At 29.6% G+C, this 24,208-nt stretch overlaps 1 protein-coding gene across 1 annotated transcript in view; it reads left to right on the plus strand.

Moving 5' to 3' along the window:
- The window catches only part of LOC148312577 (cell adhesion molecule Dscam1-like), a 211,936-nt gene that overhangs the window by 16,705 nt on the left and 171,023 nt on the right, over positions 1-24,208 (plus strand). Inside the window, exon 2 of the mRNA XM_088276197.1 lies at positions 18,946-19,007. Within this exon, the coding sequence (XP_088132323.1) occupies positions 18,968-19,007 (40 nt within the window). The 5' untranslated portion in view covers positions 18,946-18,967. The remainder of the gene's footprint in view (positions 1-18,945; positions 19,008-24,208) is intronic.

The following is a 24,208-nucleotide window of genomic DNA, read 5'->3' on the forward strand; positions in this document are numbered from 1 at the left end:
CACCAACAACGTGTTGCCCTTTTCAGGGTTTATTTAATAAACCCCGAAGAGGCAACAGATTATTGCCGAAACTTGTTGGTTGTTTAATAGATTTATATTATCCACTGACACTTCGTGATGGAATTGCATTTTTAATTTATTATTAGATTAAAACCAATATTTTTAGCTTTTCCACTTTTTTATTTGACCAGCGACCGGGTTTCGTCGTTACCGACATCATCAGACTGGTGAGAGGCTATACAAATTGTTATATATAACATAACAATTTGTATAGCCTCTCACCAGTCTGATGATGTCGGTAACGACGAAACCCGGTCGCTGGTCAAATAAAAAAGTGGAAAAGCTAAAAATATTGGTTTTAATCTTATAATAAATTGTTGGTTGTTAATAAAAATGTGAGTGGATCAAAAAAAGTAATTTAAAAAAATAATAATAGAAAATAAAACTCCTACAATTTGAGATATTCGGACACTTACAAAATGTTGTAGATAATAAAGTTAATGGACGTACTTACTTAGATTGAGTAAGACGGCTAGATGTCGGATAGCAACAGGTATATTGTTATGAATACAGCAGTTTTTAGCATAATTGTTAATGGAATAAATTAAATATTGTATTGTCGCATTCCCGAGTTACCGTCATATCAGCGTTTACACAAATTTGATGCTTGTTAATATTAACTATATCTGAAATGTAAATCATGTTCTCGGGGTGCTCCAAAGTTTCAAAGCTTTATTTTATCTTTTCTCCACTTTATTTTTAGAATTAAAAAATAAATAAATTAATTAGCGCATTTAAATGTATATACAATGTGAAAATCAAAATATTGCATTATTTTTTGACATCTCATCAATTCTCATTATTTTTTTGAAGGCTTCCACAAATACGTATTTTAATCTTTATTTAGTATTGAAGAAGAAGAATCTGACAGTCTTGGCATTTACAAGGCTGAAGACCGTCATAGGCTGGTTTAAGTGATTACTTTACACACGTGTAACATTCACCAATTCTACCCATTATTGACAACCATACTTCTCAAATACTTGGAAGTTCTATATATATATATATATATATATATATATATATATATATATATATATATATATATATATATATATATATATATATATATATATATATATATATATATATATATATATATATATATATATATATATATATATATATATATATATATATATATATATATATATATATATATATATATATATATATATATATATATATATATATATATATATATATATATATATATATATATATATATATATATATATATATATATATATATATATATATATATATATATATATATATATATATATATATATATATATATATATATATATATATATATATATATATATATATATATATATATATATATATATATATATATAAGCTTTTCACTGAGCAGAAACAAAAAATAATAATACAAAAAATAACTTCTATAATTGGAGATAATCCAGATTTGTGAGCAAGTATTTGGATACTCAAAATGTTGTATCCATAATATTGTATGATATATATTTTTTACATAATCTAAGAATTGAAAATTAGGTAATAAATCAAGAGGACAATAAAGGAATAAGTAAATTAAGGAGTAGATGTGAAATAAATAGCAAAAGGAAATAAAATAAAATGTAAAAATATGATTCACAAAAAAGTAGAATTTAACAGAAGGAAAATTATAAATAGTTTGTATTTCTACGTGAAATTTACTTAATCACCGGAATATTCGTTGGTAAAATGCCGAAAAATCGGTAGAAACGGAAATAAACTATTTACGTACAGTTAAATATATGCATACAAAATACTCAACTATATAAACAAATCCTCTGTTTTCTTCTGTTCAAAAAATATTTTTTTCAATATATTTATAAAATTTATTTTCAATATTTATCATTAACATAACATTATTCTTGTAATCCTTTTGATAATTGTATTATGTTTTTATTTTATTTTAAATGTTAACGTACTCAGTAAACAAATAAATGGCAAAATGTTGGCAATTATATACATATATATATATATATATATATATATATATATATATATATATATATATATATATATATATATATATATATATATATATATATATATATATATACATATATACATATATAAATATATATATATATATATATATATATATATATATATATATATATATATATATATATATATATATATATATATATATATATATATATATATATATATATATATATATATATATATATATATATATATATATATATATATATATATATATATATTTATATATATATATATGTATATATGTAGATTTAGAAAATAATTTATTTGATGAGGTTCTTGAAATTTAAAATCACATTATTTTTAATACTTCTACACTTTTAACCTAAGAGACCTTTTCATTTACTAGGCATATTGTATACTATATATGTTATCTAATAGTACGACAATGTCCTCATTCTTCCCTCACATTTTAAATAGTTTTTTCCAAACTTCTTCCCGCAACATATTTCACAAACTTCTTTTCCCGAAAGCTGAGGCGTGCGTTACAAAAAAGCGCAAAGCACGCGGCATTACACCCCAACAAGAAATAACAAAGATGGCAATCTCTCGCCAGTTAGAGGCAGAATTTAATAATATGAATGTCTAGATTTATGTTCGACTGTAAGTGGTTTGGCTTGAAAAACGGAGTTGTAGTACCTTATCTTGTCTAAACGGTCTACTATACCAGGGGTCGGCAACAACTTAGCTCTTTTGAGCCAAACGTGAGTCGCAAAACGGTATTTACGAGTCAATTTTTAATTTACAATAATTTTATTGAATTTATTGACTGTTTAAAGGAAGCTACAAGTGTTTTTGAAGTAATAGATTTTTAATTAGAGATACTTCTTTGCGCAGATTTATATATCTATCAAAGATGCTGATAGGTGCTGTGGCGTAGTTGGGTAGACGGTCGACTGTGAAATTGGCATCACGGGATCGATTCCCAACAATTGCACAATGAGTTCAAGATATATTTATTTTCAATTGGCTTGAGTGTTTGTGATGTATTTTTCACATTTACCTTCCCTGTCCTCATTATCCTACCTGCAGACAAGCCTCTAAAATAGAGGTTTTGCGGGTTATCCCTTTTTTTTAAACATATAAATCAGCACAAAACATAATTTTGATTACGTCCTTTTTAATTGAAATAAACATTTATTAAAAAAATATTTATTTTAATTAAAAATATATATTCTACGATTTATTTAATTACGTATTTCTGATGCTTTTATAATTCATTAAGTAAAGAAGACAGAATAAAATAAAAGTACAAATTAAAAAGTTTTGATTTCTTTATTTGGAAATTATAAATACAGAAGAGGATCTTGATATAACTAACCGATGCGGGTTAGAGGGTGTCTGTTTAAGCCATATATTGTTTTTATTAAAATCTCAAACGGTAAAACACAAGACCTGTGAAGTTTCCATAAATCGATTACAAGTATTTATTATCTGATACTATGACTGCAATAAAAAATGCAATTTTGAATTTGACAGAGAAAGGCCACACAAATTGCTTAAAGAGCCACAAGTGGCTCGCGAGCTACTCGTTGCCGACCCCTGTACTATACCGTACCGCGGGTAACAGCGATGGGCAAAGCAGATAATATTTATTTAAAACATTTCACGCTCCCCCTCCACAAATGTTTGTTTAATTAAAAGCGACCTTTATTAGGGACGTACCTCATTTATTTTAATGGGAAATATTAAACCTCCAACTGTACCCGAGTACCCGTGAGCAAATACGCATATATTAAATATTATATTGCTCCCTTAAATGTCAGCAAATATGTACATTATCGGCATTAAAACGGTCTTTGACCAAAAAAAGAACATTACAAGAAAACGAGAGACAAAAAGTGCCTTTTATGGTTTCAGAAATACCTTTTTTTGTGAAGTGAAGTGTAAAAATACATATTTACTCACATACTTGCGTAAATGTGAGCAAATATAAATTCATTATCAATAGTAAAATAGTCCTCAAGCAACAAAGAAGATGAAAGACAAGTGCCTTTTAATGGTTTCAGAAATATCACTTTTTCCAAAGTGAAGTATACAAATACACATTTATTAAATATTGTGCGTATATATTAGCAAATATGTACATTATCTATATTATAACGGTCTCAGACCAACAAAAGAACATTACAATCAGAAGAGAGACAAAAAATGCGTTTTCATGGTTTCAGAAATACCTCTTTTTATGAAGTGAAGTGGACTAATACGAAAATTTCAAATTTTATATTACTTGCGTATATATCAGAAAATATTTACATTTTTGATTTTAAAAAGGAGATCATCCAATAAAAGGATATTACAAAAAGACAAGAGTTTAAATACCTTTTGTTCTGAATTGAAGTGTACAAAACAGGAATTTATTATTTTATTTACGTAAATGTCAGTATATATGTACATTTTTGATATTGATAGAATCATTATTAAAAAAACTACTAAAACATAAAAAATATCAGAAAATAGACAAAAAGTAAAACGGGAGAGAACAGTCAAACAAATTTATGAGGCGACTATAGTAGAAATGGGAGCAAAGTAAAACCAAGAGAACTTGGCATGATCAAATATTTCAAATACTTAAATGTGATCAGGTGAGGAGTCGATATAATCGGTTGTATGTATGAGAAAATGCATAAATGTTAAAGAGGCAATATAGTTTTAAAAAACATAGCGGTGTGGCGTTCTATTATCTCTGCCTATCCTCGCTAGGAAGCGTCTCGATGGTTAGTTAGTTTGTTGAAAAATAAAAAAGTATTCTCATATAATTTTTGGACATCTCATTAAAGATGAAGAAGAATATGGAAATCTGGGCATTTACGGGGCTTCCATATCTTCTTCATCTTTGATGAGATGTCAAAAAATAATATGAAAATAACTCTTGTAATTGGAGATAATCCGGATTTTGTGAACAAGTATTTGGATACACTCAAAATGTTGTAAATAGTATTCTCTTCAAAAATTACGTAATGAAAGAACTATTTTGTTTTAGGTATTTTTAAAGCTGTAAAGACATTATAAATCCTCCGATGAAACTCTTAAAATATCGAGAAATAACGACGAATAAGAAATTCGGAATCGTAACTGTAAATATGGTATACAAAATACAAAATTAATGTTGTCTTTTTAAAGAAACTTTACGCCATTTATCACAATTCCTTAAGTACAATTTTCGCTAAATTTTCATTATATTTACTGTCACGACAAGATTTTTTCACGCATTTCCTACCAAATGACAAGACAGTATTTTGAAAGATTATCTTTGTTTTCGTTAACTCCCAAATAATCGTTTCATAAAAGTATATTTTTTGTCAGTGTGTAAAAATCAAATGAGAATAAGGTGGAATTTAATGTTTCTTTGTTTACAATGGTAAGCACGCTCGGCTACCGTTCTGGAGGTCCCGAGTTCAATTCCCAAGGGGGGGAGGTCAAATAAATATAAGTGATTTTTTTACTCTAATATTTATTCAATATTTCCCTGGACTGGTACCTGAACCGGAGGAATCACCTTTATTTTATGTGTTAACGATCAAGGTAGCACAGCGTTTATATGATGCAGTGCCCTATGCGCATTGGGGTGCGGATAAGGGTCCGAAGAAGAATGCGTTTGAACATTGAATTCTGTAATAGCAAAACAACAAAATTGTATTAACATTTATGTTAAAAGACTGTTATTTCATCATCTATTAAATATTTATTTTTATTTTATTTGTTCGGGAATTGTACAGGTATAGCTTTACATTTCATAAAGCATTTAATAAAAATAGTTACATTAACAATAATAAACATAACATTACAATAACATTAAGTTACATTAATAAAAATAAAGCCGATTAAACAATTACACATTTATGTTATAATAACTATTAAAACATTAAAAGATAAAAAAAGAAAAAAAGTTTGTGTGACGAAGGGAGTAAAAGGGTAAGGGTATGGTATAAAAAATAGATTTTAAGGAAGGAAAAGGATAAAAATACCTAAAATCAGGTTTATTTTTTTTTTTTTGGTTTTATTATTATTATTCTTGTGTATGTCCACGTAAAAAACATTAATTTAAAATAAATCAACACCATTATCCTCTTATGTGGCGTTACTTCTTCTCTGACTACCCTTGCAGTGAATCGATGTGAAGGTAGTAGTAGAAGAATATGTTTTATGTATGTAAGGCGTAAAAAAAACACATAGAAAGTTTTCTAGTCAAAGCGATGAGGCGAATCCCTTCCCGGAGAACAGAACGAAGAGGGGATGAAATAATAATGTATCGGTATAATGAAAGGTTAAAAAACTGGGTTGTGAAAATAAACGAAGGAAAACCGACAGCCACATTTCCTTGTAATAAAATTATTCTCACTAAATGTCCTAATCCTGTCGGGATTAGACCGCCCTTTAGTTTGGAGTGTTTGGGAAATGTGTGGTGGGAATTTTGTATTAGATTGGCGTAAAAGGGACATCCCTACCGACACTCGAAATAAAACACTCATTTCCATTACATACAACTTATATCTCATTTGAATATTCTTGTAAAGTTTTTCTAAATTCTCAATTGTAACGATCAGTGGTGCATTTACATAGTATGTTATCATATTTTTACATAAAATAACGTCAGATGTTATCATACGTTACCATATGCAATGTTATCGTAAAATCAAATTGCTGACAAGTCTTATCTTATAGGTACCAGCCCCAGATACAACACATATATATATATATATATATATATATATATATATATATATATATATATATATATATATATATATATATATATATATATATATATATATATATATATATATATATATATATATATATATATATATATATATATATATATATATATATATATATATATATATATATATATATATATATATATATATATATATATATTTATATATATGAATAATCCGCCACAGTAGATACAAGGGTGTTTAGGGGGGCCGAAATGGAAACAGATCACTTTTTGGTGGTTTCAAGAGTGATTCTGTTTCAAGGATGGAGGGCCAAAACAAACAAGGTGGCGGCTCCCTCTAGAGTCAAAGTAGAAAAACTGCAGAATGACGACATAAAGGGTAAATTTGTAAAAGACGTATGCAGTAGGTTGATCGCGGAGAAGACCTGCAAACGTTGGTGACAAAAGTGTATAATGTGTGCAACGAAAGTGATTTATTGATGAATGTTAGCAAATCCAAAATCATGGTTTTTGAAAGAGATGAATGTAGATCTGAGTGTGAAATATTGGTAAATGGGGAGATTTTGGAACAGGTAGATGATTTCATATATTTGGGTAGTATGTTTTCTAGGGATGGAAAGATTGATAAAGACATAGAAAGGAGAGTGAATGCTGGGAACAGAGTGAATGGTGCACTAAAATCAGTTTTAGCAAATAAAAATCTATCAGCGGAAGCTAAACTGGCAGTACACAATGGAGTTCTGGTTCCAACCCTTATGTATGGAAGCGAAGCATGGAGTTGGCAAAAGAAGGATGAAAGCAGACTGAATGCAGTCGAAATGCGATCCCTCAGACGAATGTGTGGCAAAACGATGTTTGATAGATGTTCGAATGATGAAATAAGGAAAGAATGTAAGGCTGAGATAAGCATTATCGATAAAATTAAGAAAAGTGTGTTGAGATGGTTTGGACATGTGGAGCGTATGAGCGAAGAAAGAACGGTTAAACAAATTTATGGAGCGAATGTAGTTGGAAAAAGAAGCAGAGGACGACCGAGGAAAACTTGGCACAATCAGGTATGTCAAATACTTGAAAGCGGCCGGGTCAGGAGTCGTAATAATCGTCGGGTATGTATGAGGAGATGCATGAATATAGAAGAGGCAAAGAATGTTTGCAAAGACAGAGTGGTGTGGCGTTCGATTCTCTCTGCCTACCCCTGCGGGGAAGCGGCGTGATGGTTAGTTAGTTAGTTAGTTAGTAATAATAATATAACCATATCCGCTCCCTAGGTGGAGCATATGGAGTCCACAAACTGTCTCCAGGCTTTTCTGTCGGCTGCCAGCTCCCTTGCATCCTCCCAAGTCAGATCCGCGTCCCGAAGTTCTGACAAGAACTGCCGACGAATTGTCAGCAGTGGTCGTAATGGGCGGCGCGAACCTGATGCCTTGTAAAAGAGGCAAGCTTGATTAAGGCTCTCAGGAGGCATGCGGAGTACACATACATATATATATATATATATATATATATATATATATATATATATATATATATATATATACATATATATATATATATATATATATATATATATATATATATATATAAATATATATATATGTATATATATATATATATATATATATGTATATATATATATATATATATATATATGTATATATATATATATACATACATACATACACACCCACACCAATCTTTTGAATTGAACCCTTCTCTTGAATCCAAGACCATTACATATACATATACAGTTTCCCTTAGAGACTTCACGCATTCATGGAAGCCTGAATGTAAGAGACAATAGTAAGGTAGAGGAAAGGAAATTGAGATGGTATGGGCATATAAGACACAGAGAACCTGATCGTATTGTGACCAGACAATCGCCATGGATCTTCCTCGAAAGACCTCTAGAAGAAAGCCGAAAAATTCATGGATGCTGCGGAAAGATAACATGATTCGATTTTATAAATCTAAATTTAAATTCATTTTGTCGGAATTTAAAAAAATAGAATCATGGTTTTCAGCCCCTGCCAAGGCACAACACACAAGACACAACAAGTTGTATATATTTAACATAGAATTTTATATAGCCTCCCACTAGTCTGATAAAGTCGGTAACGACGAAAACCTGTCATTGAGCAAAATAAAAACTTATTTAATTATATGTTATTATTATTAAGATTAATGCTACGTTCACCATTCTGCCCATTATTGAAGATCCATATTGCTTGAATTCTTTATAGTTATATATTATATATGGTGTATGTTAACAACTGCTTTGAAATTCCAATTGACATTGCCATCTGTTGCAAAACTTTGTGTATTAAAAGCGTTTTCCCTTCAAATACGTCCTCAATATTCTCATTGGTGGCCCTCGATGATTGAGTGTTTCAGTGCATTAAAAAAGTGTGTTGTAATTTTTTTTCTTCCTTTGATTAAATCATAATCCGTGATTTTTAACCCTTAAGTGCCAACCCTTACACTGAGTACAGGCGGCAATTTTATGTATTTTTCATCTTGGCAAATAAAGTGTTAGTATAAGCTTATTTCACACGCGACCAGAATTTAACGAGAAATTTCTAATTATACGTAATATTAAACGTACATATAAATACAGTCATTAACGTAACAAAGCGGTCTAAGTGTGAAAAAGGATTCGCTTGATGAATATTCTGGAAAGCTCAAAGATTTGCATACTAATTCACAATAGATGGAGTATCATATTAACATAATTATTATTAGCTTCTGTGCCATTTATTTTTTTGTCCTTAGTGTCTAAATGGGAGATTATAGGATTTTTACTCCGGAAAAAATAATCGCTAATGTTTGGAATTTTTTTTTTAAACAAATTATTTGAAGAAATACACTCTTTGTAATTTACCAACATAAAACTAATGTAAGACTTTTTCTTAAACTATTTTGTGAGTCAATTAAGGAATTGTTGCCAGATAGAAAATAATTCATTAGGAATAAGACGGTAAAAAATAGATTGAGTTTGTTTCCAAAATAAAAGAACACGAAAAAAGCTTGTATTTTCCGCTTATATTTGTTTAGTTACACTTACAGAAATCCACCTTCAAAACTTGTGAATTAAATAATAAATATAAACCTTAATTAGCATACTACTCTAGTCTTTAGTACAAATAAATTATTTATTGATAATGAGAAACTAAAAATTATATCTCTCTTATAAAAGTTTTAGTTATGTTGAAAATATTGACCATATATCTCATGCATTTTGATTAAAAAAAATATCAATAACTCACACTCAATGGTTATTGTTTACGCTCAATTAGCGATAAAGCATATATTGCATATGAAAAGCATTGTTAACTTTGTGGTATGGTAATATAATACACAAGTCCACTATTAAAAATACTCCTCTTGTCATTCATTTTTATTCTTTCTCTCTTTTAAATTTTTATAAATGTTAGACCGTAATAATTTGATTTAAATGACTTGATGATGGGATTATTTTTCAGAAATCGGTAGTAACGAATAAGTGTTTATTAAAGTAGTATTTACACAAATTGAACCATGAATAAGGATAGTGTTAACTGTATTTTTTTATTTTTAATAAATGCTTTACTTAGTAAATACCGCTACTTTTTAAAATCTACTGTGACAAGTGTTTCAATGCATTCCGCATCATTTTCAATTCCGCATCATTTTCAAACATACGGTGTTTGAAAATGATGAGGAATGCATCAAAATACGTGTCACAGTAGATTTTAAGAAATAGTGGTATTTACTAAGTAAAACATTAATTAAAAATGGATAGATTTTACCACAAAGTGACTGCCGAATCAATTAATGAAAGTAATTTTTTTAAATACATTAAATCTGAAAATACTCTATTTTTATCGTATTTGTAACGTTACCATTCGATCTTGGATTCAAATGAAATAAAATGTAATATATCTTTCGAAGAAATCATTAAACGACAACACGTCCTTAACACAAAGCAGTAATCCAAGCAGAACGCCTTTCCTACCTTTCTTATACTTTTCCATCTGCTTCTTTGCTCTTATTCATCTACTCTCTTCCCTTTGTTTTGTCTTCCATCAAACAATATTTGGAGTGGAAGTGAGAATTGGAAGAGTGATGTAGAACCTTTAATATCAGAGGATAAAACACTTTTGTTTGATAAATAACACAATCTTAACGCGAATTGGATTAATCCTGGAAAAGGAAATGAATTCAAAGGTATTTCAAAGAATTTAATATATGGAAATAATTATTTATTGATTTCGCGTTTAATTCGTATAACTCCATTTTAATTTATGTATTCATTGTTAAATCAAACACAGATTTTTTGAATCTACTAGGTTGTATTTTATTATTGAAAAAAAAACACATAAAATTATGTAATATTGTGACTTACTTATATTTTAGGACCTTCAGTCCATTTGATCTTCAAATTCGTTTGAAAATGCCATAACTAGGCGAAAAAATTGTCACAATATTAATTTTTTTCTCTGTTTTTTTTAACAGTTAAATACAACCTAGTAAACTAAAAAAAATGTGTTTGATTTAAAAATTAAAACATGAATGTTTATAATTGCTTATTTTGCTTATTGAACGTTTTTTCAGTCAGTATTATATTTATAAAATCGTTATACATTTTGAAAATGTCTTATATAAAATTGGGAGTATCGATGTGACAATAACAATTCAAATTCATTCTGAATGTTAAACATCAGTCGTTTAGTATAATTTTGGAGCTTCAATATTAACATTTTGTTTTTAAAAATCTATGAGATGATATAATTTTTTTTATTACCTTATAATCATATTTATTTTTTATCGTTTATAAAGTGTGACTTAATAAAATTTATACATCGAGTTTTGGAAAATAACATCTTAAGTTCTTAGATTCATATTCACATAAATTCACTAACTAATAAAAGTATTAATTTTTAACAAATAAAAACAAAAATATGGAATAAAGGCAAATAAAGGAATGGGTAAACGATCAAGAGTTAATACTATAAAAAATATAAAATCATTTTTTTTTTTGTAATTCAACAAAGATGAAGAAGAATGGTAATGACCTATCATGGGCTGGTTAAGCAAGCTGATCACTTTACACAAAAGCAACATTCGCTATTCTACCCATGATTGAGAACCTTTTTTTTTTCCTTTTTTAATTAGTTTGCTGTGTATATATTATGTTAAAATAACAAATAAAAAGAATACCACTGACAAGACACATTAGGTTTCTTGGTAGGTCTCTGCAAAAAAAATGTGTGTATGTGTATAAAGTGAATGTATGTGTGTACGTAATTTATGAAAAAACGTATTCCTCGATATTTTTTCTTCATTTCGTTCGTTAAAATCAAGCTCGTTATGAAAATCTCAATATCGTACGTCATAAATGGTTCATTTTTCATGGAAATTTTTATCCGTTTTTGAATTAGTGTCCATTATTTGAGATATTTTATTATTTTAACCTCATCGATTTCACGGAACTAAATAACAAAAGAAGTGAGTTTTTATTTATTTCTCCCCGTTTCAATAATAGGGCTGAACTGTAAATAATATCATCCCTCTTTCACAGAACAATCAATTTTCAGTTTGTGTTTTAATTAAAATCTTGTGCCCGAATGATCCAGTCAGGATATTGAAATAGGCTTATTGAAAATCGTGCCTTTTAATTACTTAAAAATTATTGGCCTTTCAGAAAAGTCGGCACCCGTACGGTGCTGATTGAAAATGGTGATTAATCGCGATTTTTTTAGATTTGTAATAAAGGAAAATCATTTCCCTTTCGTGAAAAGCAATAAATCTGGATTTTAATTTTACCAGAGATGTAGCGACTAGTGAATCGCTCGGATCGCTGGCGAATGTTTTTACGCGATAGTATTCGGGTTGAATTTGATGAGATTACTTGCGTAGAAAAATGCTGGACGATAATATCCACAAATAATAAAAGGCACCTCTTTTAATATTAATACGATGAATTATAGTAAAATTCTGACCTCGGGGTGGTGTTATGGTATTTTAAGTCGATTGCTGTTGCTCAAAGCCTGGTCCAATAGATGACAGCTACGACAGTCGTTCGCTCGAGCAACGATATGTAGAGTAAACACATAAGAGAAAACCCATAATATATTTACTTTCTGTAACAAAATTTTCCATAATTTTTAGCATAGCATTCTCTAGTATTTTTTTTGATACAAGGATTTTGAGTACGGGTATGCAAACCGGAAACCTCCAGCTATTGCTGGTATTCTTCTAATCTTCTTTTCTATCTATTCTTATTTTCTTTCCAATTTAGTATTTACATCTTTCATATTGATCTGTTTTACTTTGTCATCTGTATTCCATTCCATGTCATTTTCTTAAAATCTATTTTAACGCGTGTTTCAATGCATTGTGCATCATTTTTAAATGCCATTTGCTCATGAAAATGATACGGAATGCATCGAAACACGCATTACAATAGATTTAAGGAAATAGAGGTATTTACCAAATAAAAATTAAATTTAAAATGGACAGATATTACTACAAGGGTTGATCAATGAATGAAATCATTTATTTTATGTTCAAAATTTTATTTTCTTAAGCTTAATAAAATAAAACAACTTTGTTTTAACCAATTTTTAATGATGCACTTTATCCAACCGGTTTCGATTTTGTTTTTTCAAATCACATTTTCATATGGTTTACGGAGTGCGTGCAAGTTTTTGGTATCGTAAGGGAATGGTTTTTAACTATGACCTTAGTATGAGTATTTCAATGTTTTAGAATTTAGTACATAAACCCTGATGATGACAAGGTTCTTGTCGAAACCGGTGGGATAAAGTGTACCAATAAAAGTGGTTAAAACAAAGTTGTTTTATTTTATAAAGTTTATAAAATGTGCCACAAAGTATGTGTGAAAAACATTCAAGAAATTTGATTTTCTTAATTTTTTTTAAATAATGCCATATGAACCGTGGTGGCTTGCCTCTTTTTTACTTTAAGGTTTGCAATAAAGATAAATTAAAAAATGCTTTGAACAACCCGCGTAGTATCAAATAGTAATCATTTACATAAATCTGATTGAACCATGTTGTATTTTCTCAAGCTATTTCGAAAAGGAGGTCTCGGCGAACGACAATTTAAGGCAAAACATTTGAAATTCACAATCTGAATTTAGAGTGTAATTTGTTTGAGGCAACATCTCGGATTCATTCGCATTCAAGCCGAGTGCAATATTTGTAAATAAACCAAGTAAATTAGACTTTGTCTTCTAGGTAACGCCTTTGGTCAATTAGACAATGTTGCATTAGCTTTAAAGAGGACTCAATCTAATAAAGTCTTACGTATTTTATGGGGTTCATCGTAGATACGTTACGTGAATAAAAACGCATTAAAAGTTTGTGTTGCGTTGTGAATTATATCCGCCTCCGTAGTGTAATGGTCAGCATGCTCGCCTACCGTTCTGGAGGTCCCGGGTTCGATTCCCAGGGGGGTTTAATAAATATAAGTGATTTTTTCACTCTAATATTTATTCAATATTACACTGGACTGGTACCTGAAGTGGAGGGCTGATCACCTTTCCTTCATGTGTAATCGATCGAGATAACACTGCGTTTATATGAAGCAGTGCCCTATGCACCATTGGGGTGCGGTAAGGGTTTTATTATTTTTTTATTATGTGGATTATATTCCTTATTTTAACAAGTTTGTTTAAAAATAAGGAATAAAATGTATGTATTACACATTCTAAAATTTCATCAAGATGAAGCAATTTAAAAAAAATATTTGTGTTAACAATTATATATTCATATGTATTTATAATCCATATTCTACAGCTATATTAAAGTTGATTATAATTTTTAATAGCCACATTCAAATATGATTCAATTAATGTAGATTGACAAATTTAATCAATATTTTCCTTTATTTTAGTTGACTATTGTTATTTTTTTTTCATTCTCCATCTCCTGTTTTATACTTTTTTATTAAAACAACGTATTATATTTTGTTTCAAATAACCGAAATCACTCGCAAACGAGTGGAAGCTTTTTAAGGCCCAATGTATAATACATTGCAATAAAATTATCTTTAAACTCTTAAAATTGATCTAAAAACACTGTTTTTGTATCAAAAAGATAAACTTTTCTTCAAAATAAATAAAGGGTTTTGAGTAATCAAAAGGAAAGCAGTTAAAAATTATGATTTAAAAAAAATTATATTTATTTAAAAAAAAAAAGACAACTTATATTCTAAAAAATTGGGCATGGATAGACGTGTGACTTTTTGCGCATTTGTCGCTTACTGAATCCTACATATGCTTGCGAGTAAGGCCTTAAAAAAAAGAGACCAGACTGTATCGTGGCTAAGGATTCTGTATCGCAATATCAGAGAAGCAATCAATAATCATTGACCGCTTAATCGAGAAAGTAATGAAGGAACGAATCAATTCACTTCGTATTAAAAAAGTTCCGTGCCGGCTGCGGTATTGTATAACTTAATATGGACAGTCGAAGTAGATCGCGAACCAACTTAAATAGCTCGGAGCCTGAACTTTTTTCGACGAATCTTTCCCCAACAATTGTTGATCTAAGTTTTTTCGCAAAGTTGTTTGCAAACAAGAGCTTCCTGTGGGAGACATAGGGAATTAAGTGCGGTAGATTTCCGTTTGGAGTAGCCGAGGACTGTTTTACAATTTCTTTGGAATTCAAAAGTCATTTTGGTCCGGGCTGGGGAGATTTAAAGATTTTCACGAGGTGGGTTTTCGTTCTTTGATCCTTATATCTTGACTGGATTTGAATCTGTTCTTATCTACAATGCCAATGTTTAAGCAAATGAAAAATAATATTAAAAGACGCGTTATTTTGATAAACAACAATTATTTACTTGAATGTTTTTCGCAGATGCTTTCTGGCACATTTTATAAAATGTATAAAATTAAACAACTTTGTACTAAACACTTTTTTAGGAGTTTTTTTAATCATATTTTTAAATCATATTTTTCAAATCATATTTTCATATGGTGTATGAAGTGTGTGGAAGTTTTTGGTAAGGGAATGTAATTAACTATGAGTATTTTAATGTTGAGTAGAATTTAATAAACCCTGATGATGACAAGGTTCTTGTTGAAATCGGTTGGTTAAAGTGTACTAATAATAAAAGTGGTTAAAACAAAGTTGTTTAATTTTATAAACAATTATTTTATTTTATTATTTGGTCCATGCTGGGAAGATTTAAATATTCACAAGGTGGATTTTCGTTTTTTGACTTAGTCCTTGTGTGTTGCACAGATTGAAATCTGTTCCCATCTAAAATGTCATTGTATAAGCAAATCCTAAATAAGATATAAGATGTATCTTATTTAACGAATGAAAATATTTGTTAACATATATGAATATGTATAAATATACATGTGAGACAAAATCATATAGGTAGCTCTACATATCGCTCACTCCTTTCAACAACGTCATTCATCAAAAATCGTCAATTTTTAGTGGTGCATGTTTTCGGAATGCCCAGAAAATGTAATATATCCCAGCATAAGCGGCATATTTTAAACTTAATATTTCCCGCCATAGGGCAGAAAGTGCTGTTTTTTTTTTATTTTGTAGAAAAGGTATTGTTTAATTGTTTTTTAAATAAACAAAATATTTTTCCAATGGAGAAAAAACAGTCAGGTTTTACCTAAAAAGATATGTTGCACACTAAAAAGTTCAACAAGTGGCTTGATATTTATTTTTAATACATTTCATAATATTCTTAAACTTTAAAAACGATCTCCTAAAAAATCAAATTTTTTGATATATGACGCTGTTGAAAGGAGTGAGCGATATAAGATACCTCATAGTCTCTCAATTTTCCCGTTATATTTTCTCTGGAATAGTTCTCAAAAAAAAATTTTTTTTAATGTTTTGTATTTAACTAATAACATAAGTCAAGGTTCAAAATGATGCTATATGATAAAACCAAGGAAAACTTAGCATGTTTAAGTGTTGAAATACATACTTGAATGTGGTCAGGTCAGCAGTTGAAATGATCGGCGGGTATGTATGAAGAGATGCATGAATGTAGAGAGGTGAAGATTAATGTATTAATTTTTAAATCAAACACAGATTTTTTTAGTCTACTAATTTTTATTTTATTAACAAAAACACATAAAAAATAATATTGTGACAATTGTTTCGCCTAGTTATAGCATTTTCAAACGAAAGTTTGAAAATTTTTGACATTCGTTTGAAAATGCCATTACTAGGCGAAACAATTGTCACAATATTAATTTAATAAAATGCAACTTAGTAGACTCAAATAATCTGTGTTTGATTTAAAAATTAATACATGAATTAAAATGGAGTTTTACAAATTAAACACCAAATCAATAAATAAAATAAAAATAAAATGAGGCGAAGATTGTTTGTAAAGACAGATAGGTGTGACGTTTTATATTCTCTGCTTACCCCTGTAGAGAAAAGGTGTGATGATTACTTTAAATTCTTAGTTTTCACATGTATAAATCAATTAAAATGAAAATTTGTGTTATAAAATATTTTTTAGAAATAAATCTATTTTAACTTTCCAAAAAATATATGGGTTAAAGTTTCCAAACAATATTAGGGCTGCAAGTTCATCGATATTATGATTTATTCCACTCGGCAGTCTGTTAGTGTTCTCACCACATATTAAATAACAGATCCACCCCTTCTGAAAAATAAAAGTTTCATCCCCTTAGCGAGCGAACTTGCGAAATTCTTTACTTTAAGCCCGAGATAGTGACAAAGAATCTAATGTATGGAAAAACTATTTCAATATATCAAAATCAACTTTTGACTCAGAAAGGTAAGGTAGAAAAATGATAATTTTAAATCTTTCTTTCCCATACTGTTTCTTATACTCGAATCTGATGCTGATTTTTTAAAGGGAGTTGCATTTATTTTTACCTTGCTTATTATGTACAAGGTGTATATCAATTAGTATATCAATTAGTGGATTGTTGTTTCTTCTAACTAAAAACACGCTTTATTTAAAAAAAAATGAGAACAGGAAGGATAAACTAGTGAAGGCCAATCAGGAACATCTCAGCATTTGCTCCCTACTAGGAGAAAACCACGTTAAACTCCTCAGGACAAGCCGGGCTGTTGACTGTCGTCAACAGGCCTTCCGTTCCACTAGAAGAGGGTTTAGCAATTTTGTGTCCTAGCTTGGTTTATGGTACCAATGTCCTTCACTATTTTTATTTTATATAATACCAATATGATGCTAAATGAAGTAACATTATTTATTTAATCTACTTATAACGTATGTTATAACTAATTATGTAACCATCACGCTGCATCCTGCAGGAGTACGCAGAGAATAAGGAGCACCACAAGACTGTCTTTGCAAATAATGTTAGCCTGTTCCACATTTATGCTCGCCGATTATCGTGACTCCTGAATTAACCACGTTCAAGTATTTGAAATACTGGATTAATTTTCTATTTGTAACGTGATAGTATTTTTTTTTTTACTTTTCTTTCTTCACTCATTTGATTCATATGTTCATACCATCTCAACACACCCTTTGTAAATTAATAGTTATATTTTTATTGATGTTTAATTATAACGTTGATTATTATTATTATTTTTTTTTAAATGATTTTATACGGTTTCATTAATTGATTCGACAATCGGTTTGTGGTAATATCTATCATTATTTATTTATTGATTTGGCGTTTAATTTGTAGAACTCCATTTTAATTTATGTATTAATTTTTTTATGTGTTTTTTGTTAATAAAATACAACTTAGTAGACTCAAAAAATCTGTGTTTGATTTAAAATTAATACATATATCTATCATTTTTAATTTAATTTTTGAAAATGATACGGAATGTATCGAAACACATGTTATAATGGATTTTAAGACATTGTTTTATTTTAAAGAATAAAATAAAATCTATAGTTTTTTCCACATGAGTTTTATTTGACCAGCAACCAGGGTTTGTGGTAACGTTTCGTAAAGTTTCGTTTGTGGTATTTAGCAAGTAAAACCTGAATATTTTTTTTATGTATATAAACCTTCACCTGGTCAACTGATAGCATCTCCAGTCAACCGAAAAACTTGACTTAGTCGTTCTTATAAGCTTATGAGATTTTTGTATTTTATAAAAATAATTTGAAAGTATGAATTTTTTATCCGAATCATCTATATATAATGATTTTAATTATTTACAATTTATTTTCAGAAGTGACAGCCATGGCCGAACAATGAGCATTCTATGGGGTTGGTGGCCCCTCTTTTTAACAGGTAAGTTTTTATTAATTTTTTTATATTATGTTGTATTCAAGTAAATATTTTAGGGGTTGAAGAACCATGATTTTATATAATTTTTGTGACAAAATGAATTCAAATTGAATGAATTTAAGTAGTGTATTATAATAATAATTACATAAAAGTTTTGGTAAGGGTTTTTGTAATGATTTTATATCACATGTGTCATAAAATCACATATCATATTTTAAATCTCGTCATCATTCTTAAACCTCTTACCATAACATATCGCTCACTCCTTTCAAGAACGTCATAAATCAACAAACTTGATTTTTCAAGTTTTTAAAGATTAATAATATAATACAATGTATTAAAAATAATTATCAAGTCACTTATTGAACTTTTTATTGTGCAACAGATCTGTTTAGTTAAAACTTGAAAGTTTTTTCCCCATTTCAAGAATATTAAGCAAATTAAATTAAATAAAATAATAATTACACAGTACTTTTTCTTAAAAATGCAAGAACAACACATTCTGCCCTGTAGCGGGTTAAGTTTAAAATATGCCTCTTTTGCTGTGATATAGTACATTTTCTGGGCATTACGAAAACATGCACAACTGAAAATTTACGATTTTTGATTTATGACGTTCTTGAAAGGAGTGAGCGATATATCTAATTAATATTATTAATATAATACATTACTTTACTTTCATTTAATTTCAATTTTTGTCTCTCTGTATATGTCGTATTCTATTTAATGACCAAATGAACAAATTTATGAAGTTTATTCTAATAATAATAACATAAAAGTTACAGTTAAGGTTTGAAGTTTAATTTTATTTTAGAAATGGATTTTGTACGTAAACATCTAGATTGGTTCAACGTACTCATTCAGTTGTACATAGGAAATATGTAGGTACAACTGACATTGCAACAATAATTTACAACACTGAACAATGAATCGAAAATGCTACGTTCTTTTATTTAGTTCAAATTATTAAATATTCTATTTTGTTTAATATTATTACAATATTCAAAACCTTATCCTAATCCCAATGGTGCATAGGGCACTGTTTCATATAATGCAGTATTACCTTGATCGTTTACACGTGAAGGAAAGGTGACTAGCCCTCCGCTTCAGGTACCAGTCCAGGGTTATATCGAATAAATATAACAGTGAAAAAATTACTTATATTTATTTGACCCCCCCTGGGAATCGAATCCGGGACCTCCAGAACGGTAGCTGAGCATGCTGACCATTACACTACGGAGGCGGATGAAACCTGTCTTATTTTAATTAAAATTATTTCAAAATAGTTTAAATTTAGTTAATTCTGTTTTTTTTTTTAAATTATTTTATCATAAAGCAAACAACACGTTATATACTAGTATTACGTACAAAAATGATAACGGCCATTAATAAAGGATTAAAAAATATTTGGGTAAATTTGGAACAGTTGGTTGACAACTTCTACTGCACATTAGTAAGGGGAAAATCCGTGTTTTTTTAAAAATATAATATGAATGTAACTAATATATTGAGGTCGTAAGTCTAAATATTTTGTAAACCAGACTTTACTTAGTCCGCAGTGTTTAAAGCAATTCAGTGAACTGTGTTCCACATACCAAAATATAAAACAGAAGCAAGTTAGCGTTTTTTTTTGCTCCCGTAGTTTCTAGACCACCATTGGGGCTATGTCCACCTATTCACGTTTGAAATCAGTTTAAATTGGAAAGAAACTCGTGTTGTGTGTGCTAACATACAGGGTGAATAAAATGAAACATTGTTATAACAGAATTTTATGTCTGGAATTTGTGTCGATGATACTTTGTTACGCATTTAATAAACTTTTTAATATAATAATAATAAATCCCTTACCGCACCCCAATGGTGCATAGGGCACTGCTTCATATAAACGCAGTGTTATCTCGATTCTCCAGAACGGTAGTCGAGCATGCTGACCATTACACTACGGAGGCGGACTTTCTTAACTTTTTAATATACATGTAAATAAAACTTAAATCTTGTTTTAACCACTTTTTTGTATTATTTTTCCAAATAGTTTTAGCAAGCACCTTGTTGCTTGTTGAAACTGGTTAGAAAAATATTACTATAAATTAAAGTGGTTAAAATCGATGTTTGAGTTTCATTTATACCATAGAATTTAAAATTATTTATTAATCTTACTTATTGTTTAGTTTTGCGTGTGTTGTTGATACATTCAACAGATAGCGCTGCCATTACGTTTAAAACCTACTTAATTTTTAAAAAGATATTTTATCTATCTCAGATAAAATTACCAGTTAACACCAGCAGTCAATGAATAACTTAGGGAGGTTTAAGACTCCGAACAAAAGAATATTTACATTTTTATTTGTATAAACAAATAAAAATACGCGGGTATTCGATGAGGCATTGTGTCAAAAATCTATGCAATCGGTGGATAGCTTAAGGAGATTTAAGATTTTGACTTTTTCATTTATTTTTATACATAACAGAGATAACATCACGTTCAATGCACAATTTGATATTTATTTCTTATTATTTGCTTACTCAAAAACGATATTGGAAACAATTTAACTACCTTAATACCACGCCGCTTTCCCGCAGAGGCAGGCAGACAGAATATAACGCCACATCAATCTCTCATAGCAAACAATCTTTGCCTCTTCCACATTTATCATATTAAATGATGAATATTATTCTTATTTCTTACACATTGAAATTTGGATTAACATAACCTTGATGATCAGGTATATCACAATAACTAAAATAATATATTTTTTCAAAGGTTGCATTACTTTTTGAGCATCCTGTACTTTTATTACACTAGGGACACTCGTTCAGAGGGACTCAGCGATTTTATTGGTCAAAAACCTAGTCCAAATTTTGTGAGATCTAGTTTAGTGTAAAGAATTTTAACAAGAAACTAGATAATACAAAGACAGATTTATTTATTCTTGTAAAATTCCTCAATACTTCTTTATTTTTCTTGTACCGTAGAACGGGGCTACTTGAACTTTGGTGTGTTACTTGAGCCCAGTACAATTTTTTTTTATTTAAATCTGTATTTGGTCTACAATAATGAACGTATCGTGACTATATGTCAGGGAAACAATGAATCATGTCGATACGTTCATTATTGTAAACCAAATACGGAACTAAATATTTTTTTGTACTGGGCTTAAGTAACACATCAATGTTCAAGTAGCCCCGTTCTACGGTAATCAAACAAATTTCGCCGGGGTTTTTAAATATAAAATAATGATAAAATAGTACTTAAACGGCTAACGACCTGCCATACGCTGGTTCGTTTTGTCCTCCCCTTCACATTCGCCAAATATACCTTTTTAGACGGGTGCCGTGGCGTAGTTGGGTAGACGTTCGACTGCGAAACTGACGTTGCTGGTTCGATTCCCGCCAATTGCAAAATAAATTCAAGATTTATTTTCAATTGGTCTAGGTGTTTGTAATTTATTTTTTACATTTACCTTCCCTATCCTTACTATATTACCTGCAGACAAGCTTCTAAAACAGACGCTTTGCGGGTTATTCCTTAAAAAAGTCATTCTCTCGTTATCCATTCACTTCACATAATGTTCATAAGTTAAGTTATTTAACTTGATCTACATCATTAAGTATTCAGAAAAGACAGAAAAGGGGTATTTTTCAGACTTGAATTACATAATTTATTTCTAGGTAAGTAGAACAAAAAACAACAGTAAATTTACATTATATTTCGTCTTAGTCTAATACAGAACGGTAACAAAAGATGAACCATGTAGATAAAAAATGAGTGAAGAAGCACGTTGGTAGGGGTAATAAAATTGGACCCCATTGCGAGATTAGCGGACGTGACCTTCTCAGCTTTCTTCTTGCCTGGTGGCTGGCAGAATTGAGGCCCTATTCGCAGTCCCAACGACTTTTCTAGGTCAGGTAACTGGAATAAGCGAAAATAAGATTTGGACCCAAAAAAACAAAATAAAACACGTGACAGTTCAGTTAGGTCATTTGCTGGTGTGGGATGTCTGTAGCTTGAAGACTGACAAGAATAGACCTTGGGGTTCTAATTCAAGTTCACTGGAAAAAATCAGTATTGAAACTTACATTAATTTGTTAACAATATTTTTTTATGAAATATCTCCTTTTATAGAAACAGAATTTGGACTTCGTATTTCTTTGAATTTGCCCTCATAAAAAGCCAAAGTATTGTAACTGAATCAAATACTTTTAGCTATTGATAATCGTATTTCTCTCCACTCATAAAATGGTTGAAGTACTCTAGCTTCTGCTAACAGTTCTAGTTTTTAAAAATTCCACTTTTTTCTCTGCTTATAAAATAGCCAAATTACTCTAGCTTGTTTAAACACTTATAGTTTTTAATACAACATATTTTTCTCCCCTCATACAATAGATAAATGGTTATACTGTAGCTTGTTTAAATACTTAAATTTTGACACACGTATTTCTCTCCCCTCATAATATGAATAAAGTTGGTACTCTAATTTGTTATAACACATTTAATTTTTAATAACTTCACATTTCTTTCCCCTCATAAAATTGTCAAAGTACTCTAGCTTGTTTTAATACTTTTAGTTTTTGATAACTTCACATTCCTCTTCCCTCATAAAAAGCCAATGTACTCTAGCTTGTTCTCGTACTTTTAGTTTTTTACAACGTTTTAAGTGTGTCCAAATACTTGATAGATAAAAAAGAATATGGAAGTCTGAGTATTTACAGTTCTTAAAACCTATCAAAGGCAGGTTAAATGATCACTTAACATACGTGCAACATTCACCATTTTACCCATGATTGACAACCACACTCTTCAAATTTTTCGACCTCTTAGATACACGATAAATCGCGTGATAGAGTACATATGAGTTCTCAACAACCATCTATTTTAGATTGAAGATGCTTGTATTTAGGAAAGACTTTTAGTTTTTGATTACTCAAAAATTTTCTCCCCTCATACAATAGTCAAAGTACCTACTCAAGCTTGTTTTAAGAATTTGTATGGAGGATAACAAAACGCCAATCCACATTCTCTACAATTGTGACGCACTCTCTCGCAAACGAAGTCACATCCTTGGAGGACCTCTACTGGACTCCGAGAAGGTGAAGCCACCAAGGCAGGTCGTGAGTTACATGACTCACGTAGGTCTTGGCAGTGAGCTGTAATACAGAGGGAGGTCACAATAGACCTAATATGGTCGCAGTGACATAAGGGACAC

The sequence above is a fragment of the Brachycentrus maculatus genome, unplaced genomic scaffold, assembly GCF_059751285.1.
Source record: "Brachycentrus maculatus isolate JH-2025_06_01 unplaced genomic scaffold, ASM5975128v1 h1tg000038l, whole genome shotgun sequence".
In the NCBI taxonomy this organism is placed as follows: Eukaryota; Metazoa; Arthropoda; class Insecta; order Trichoptera; family Brachycentridae; genus Brachycentrus; species Brachycentrus maculatus.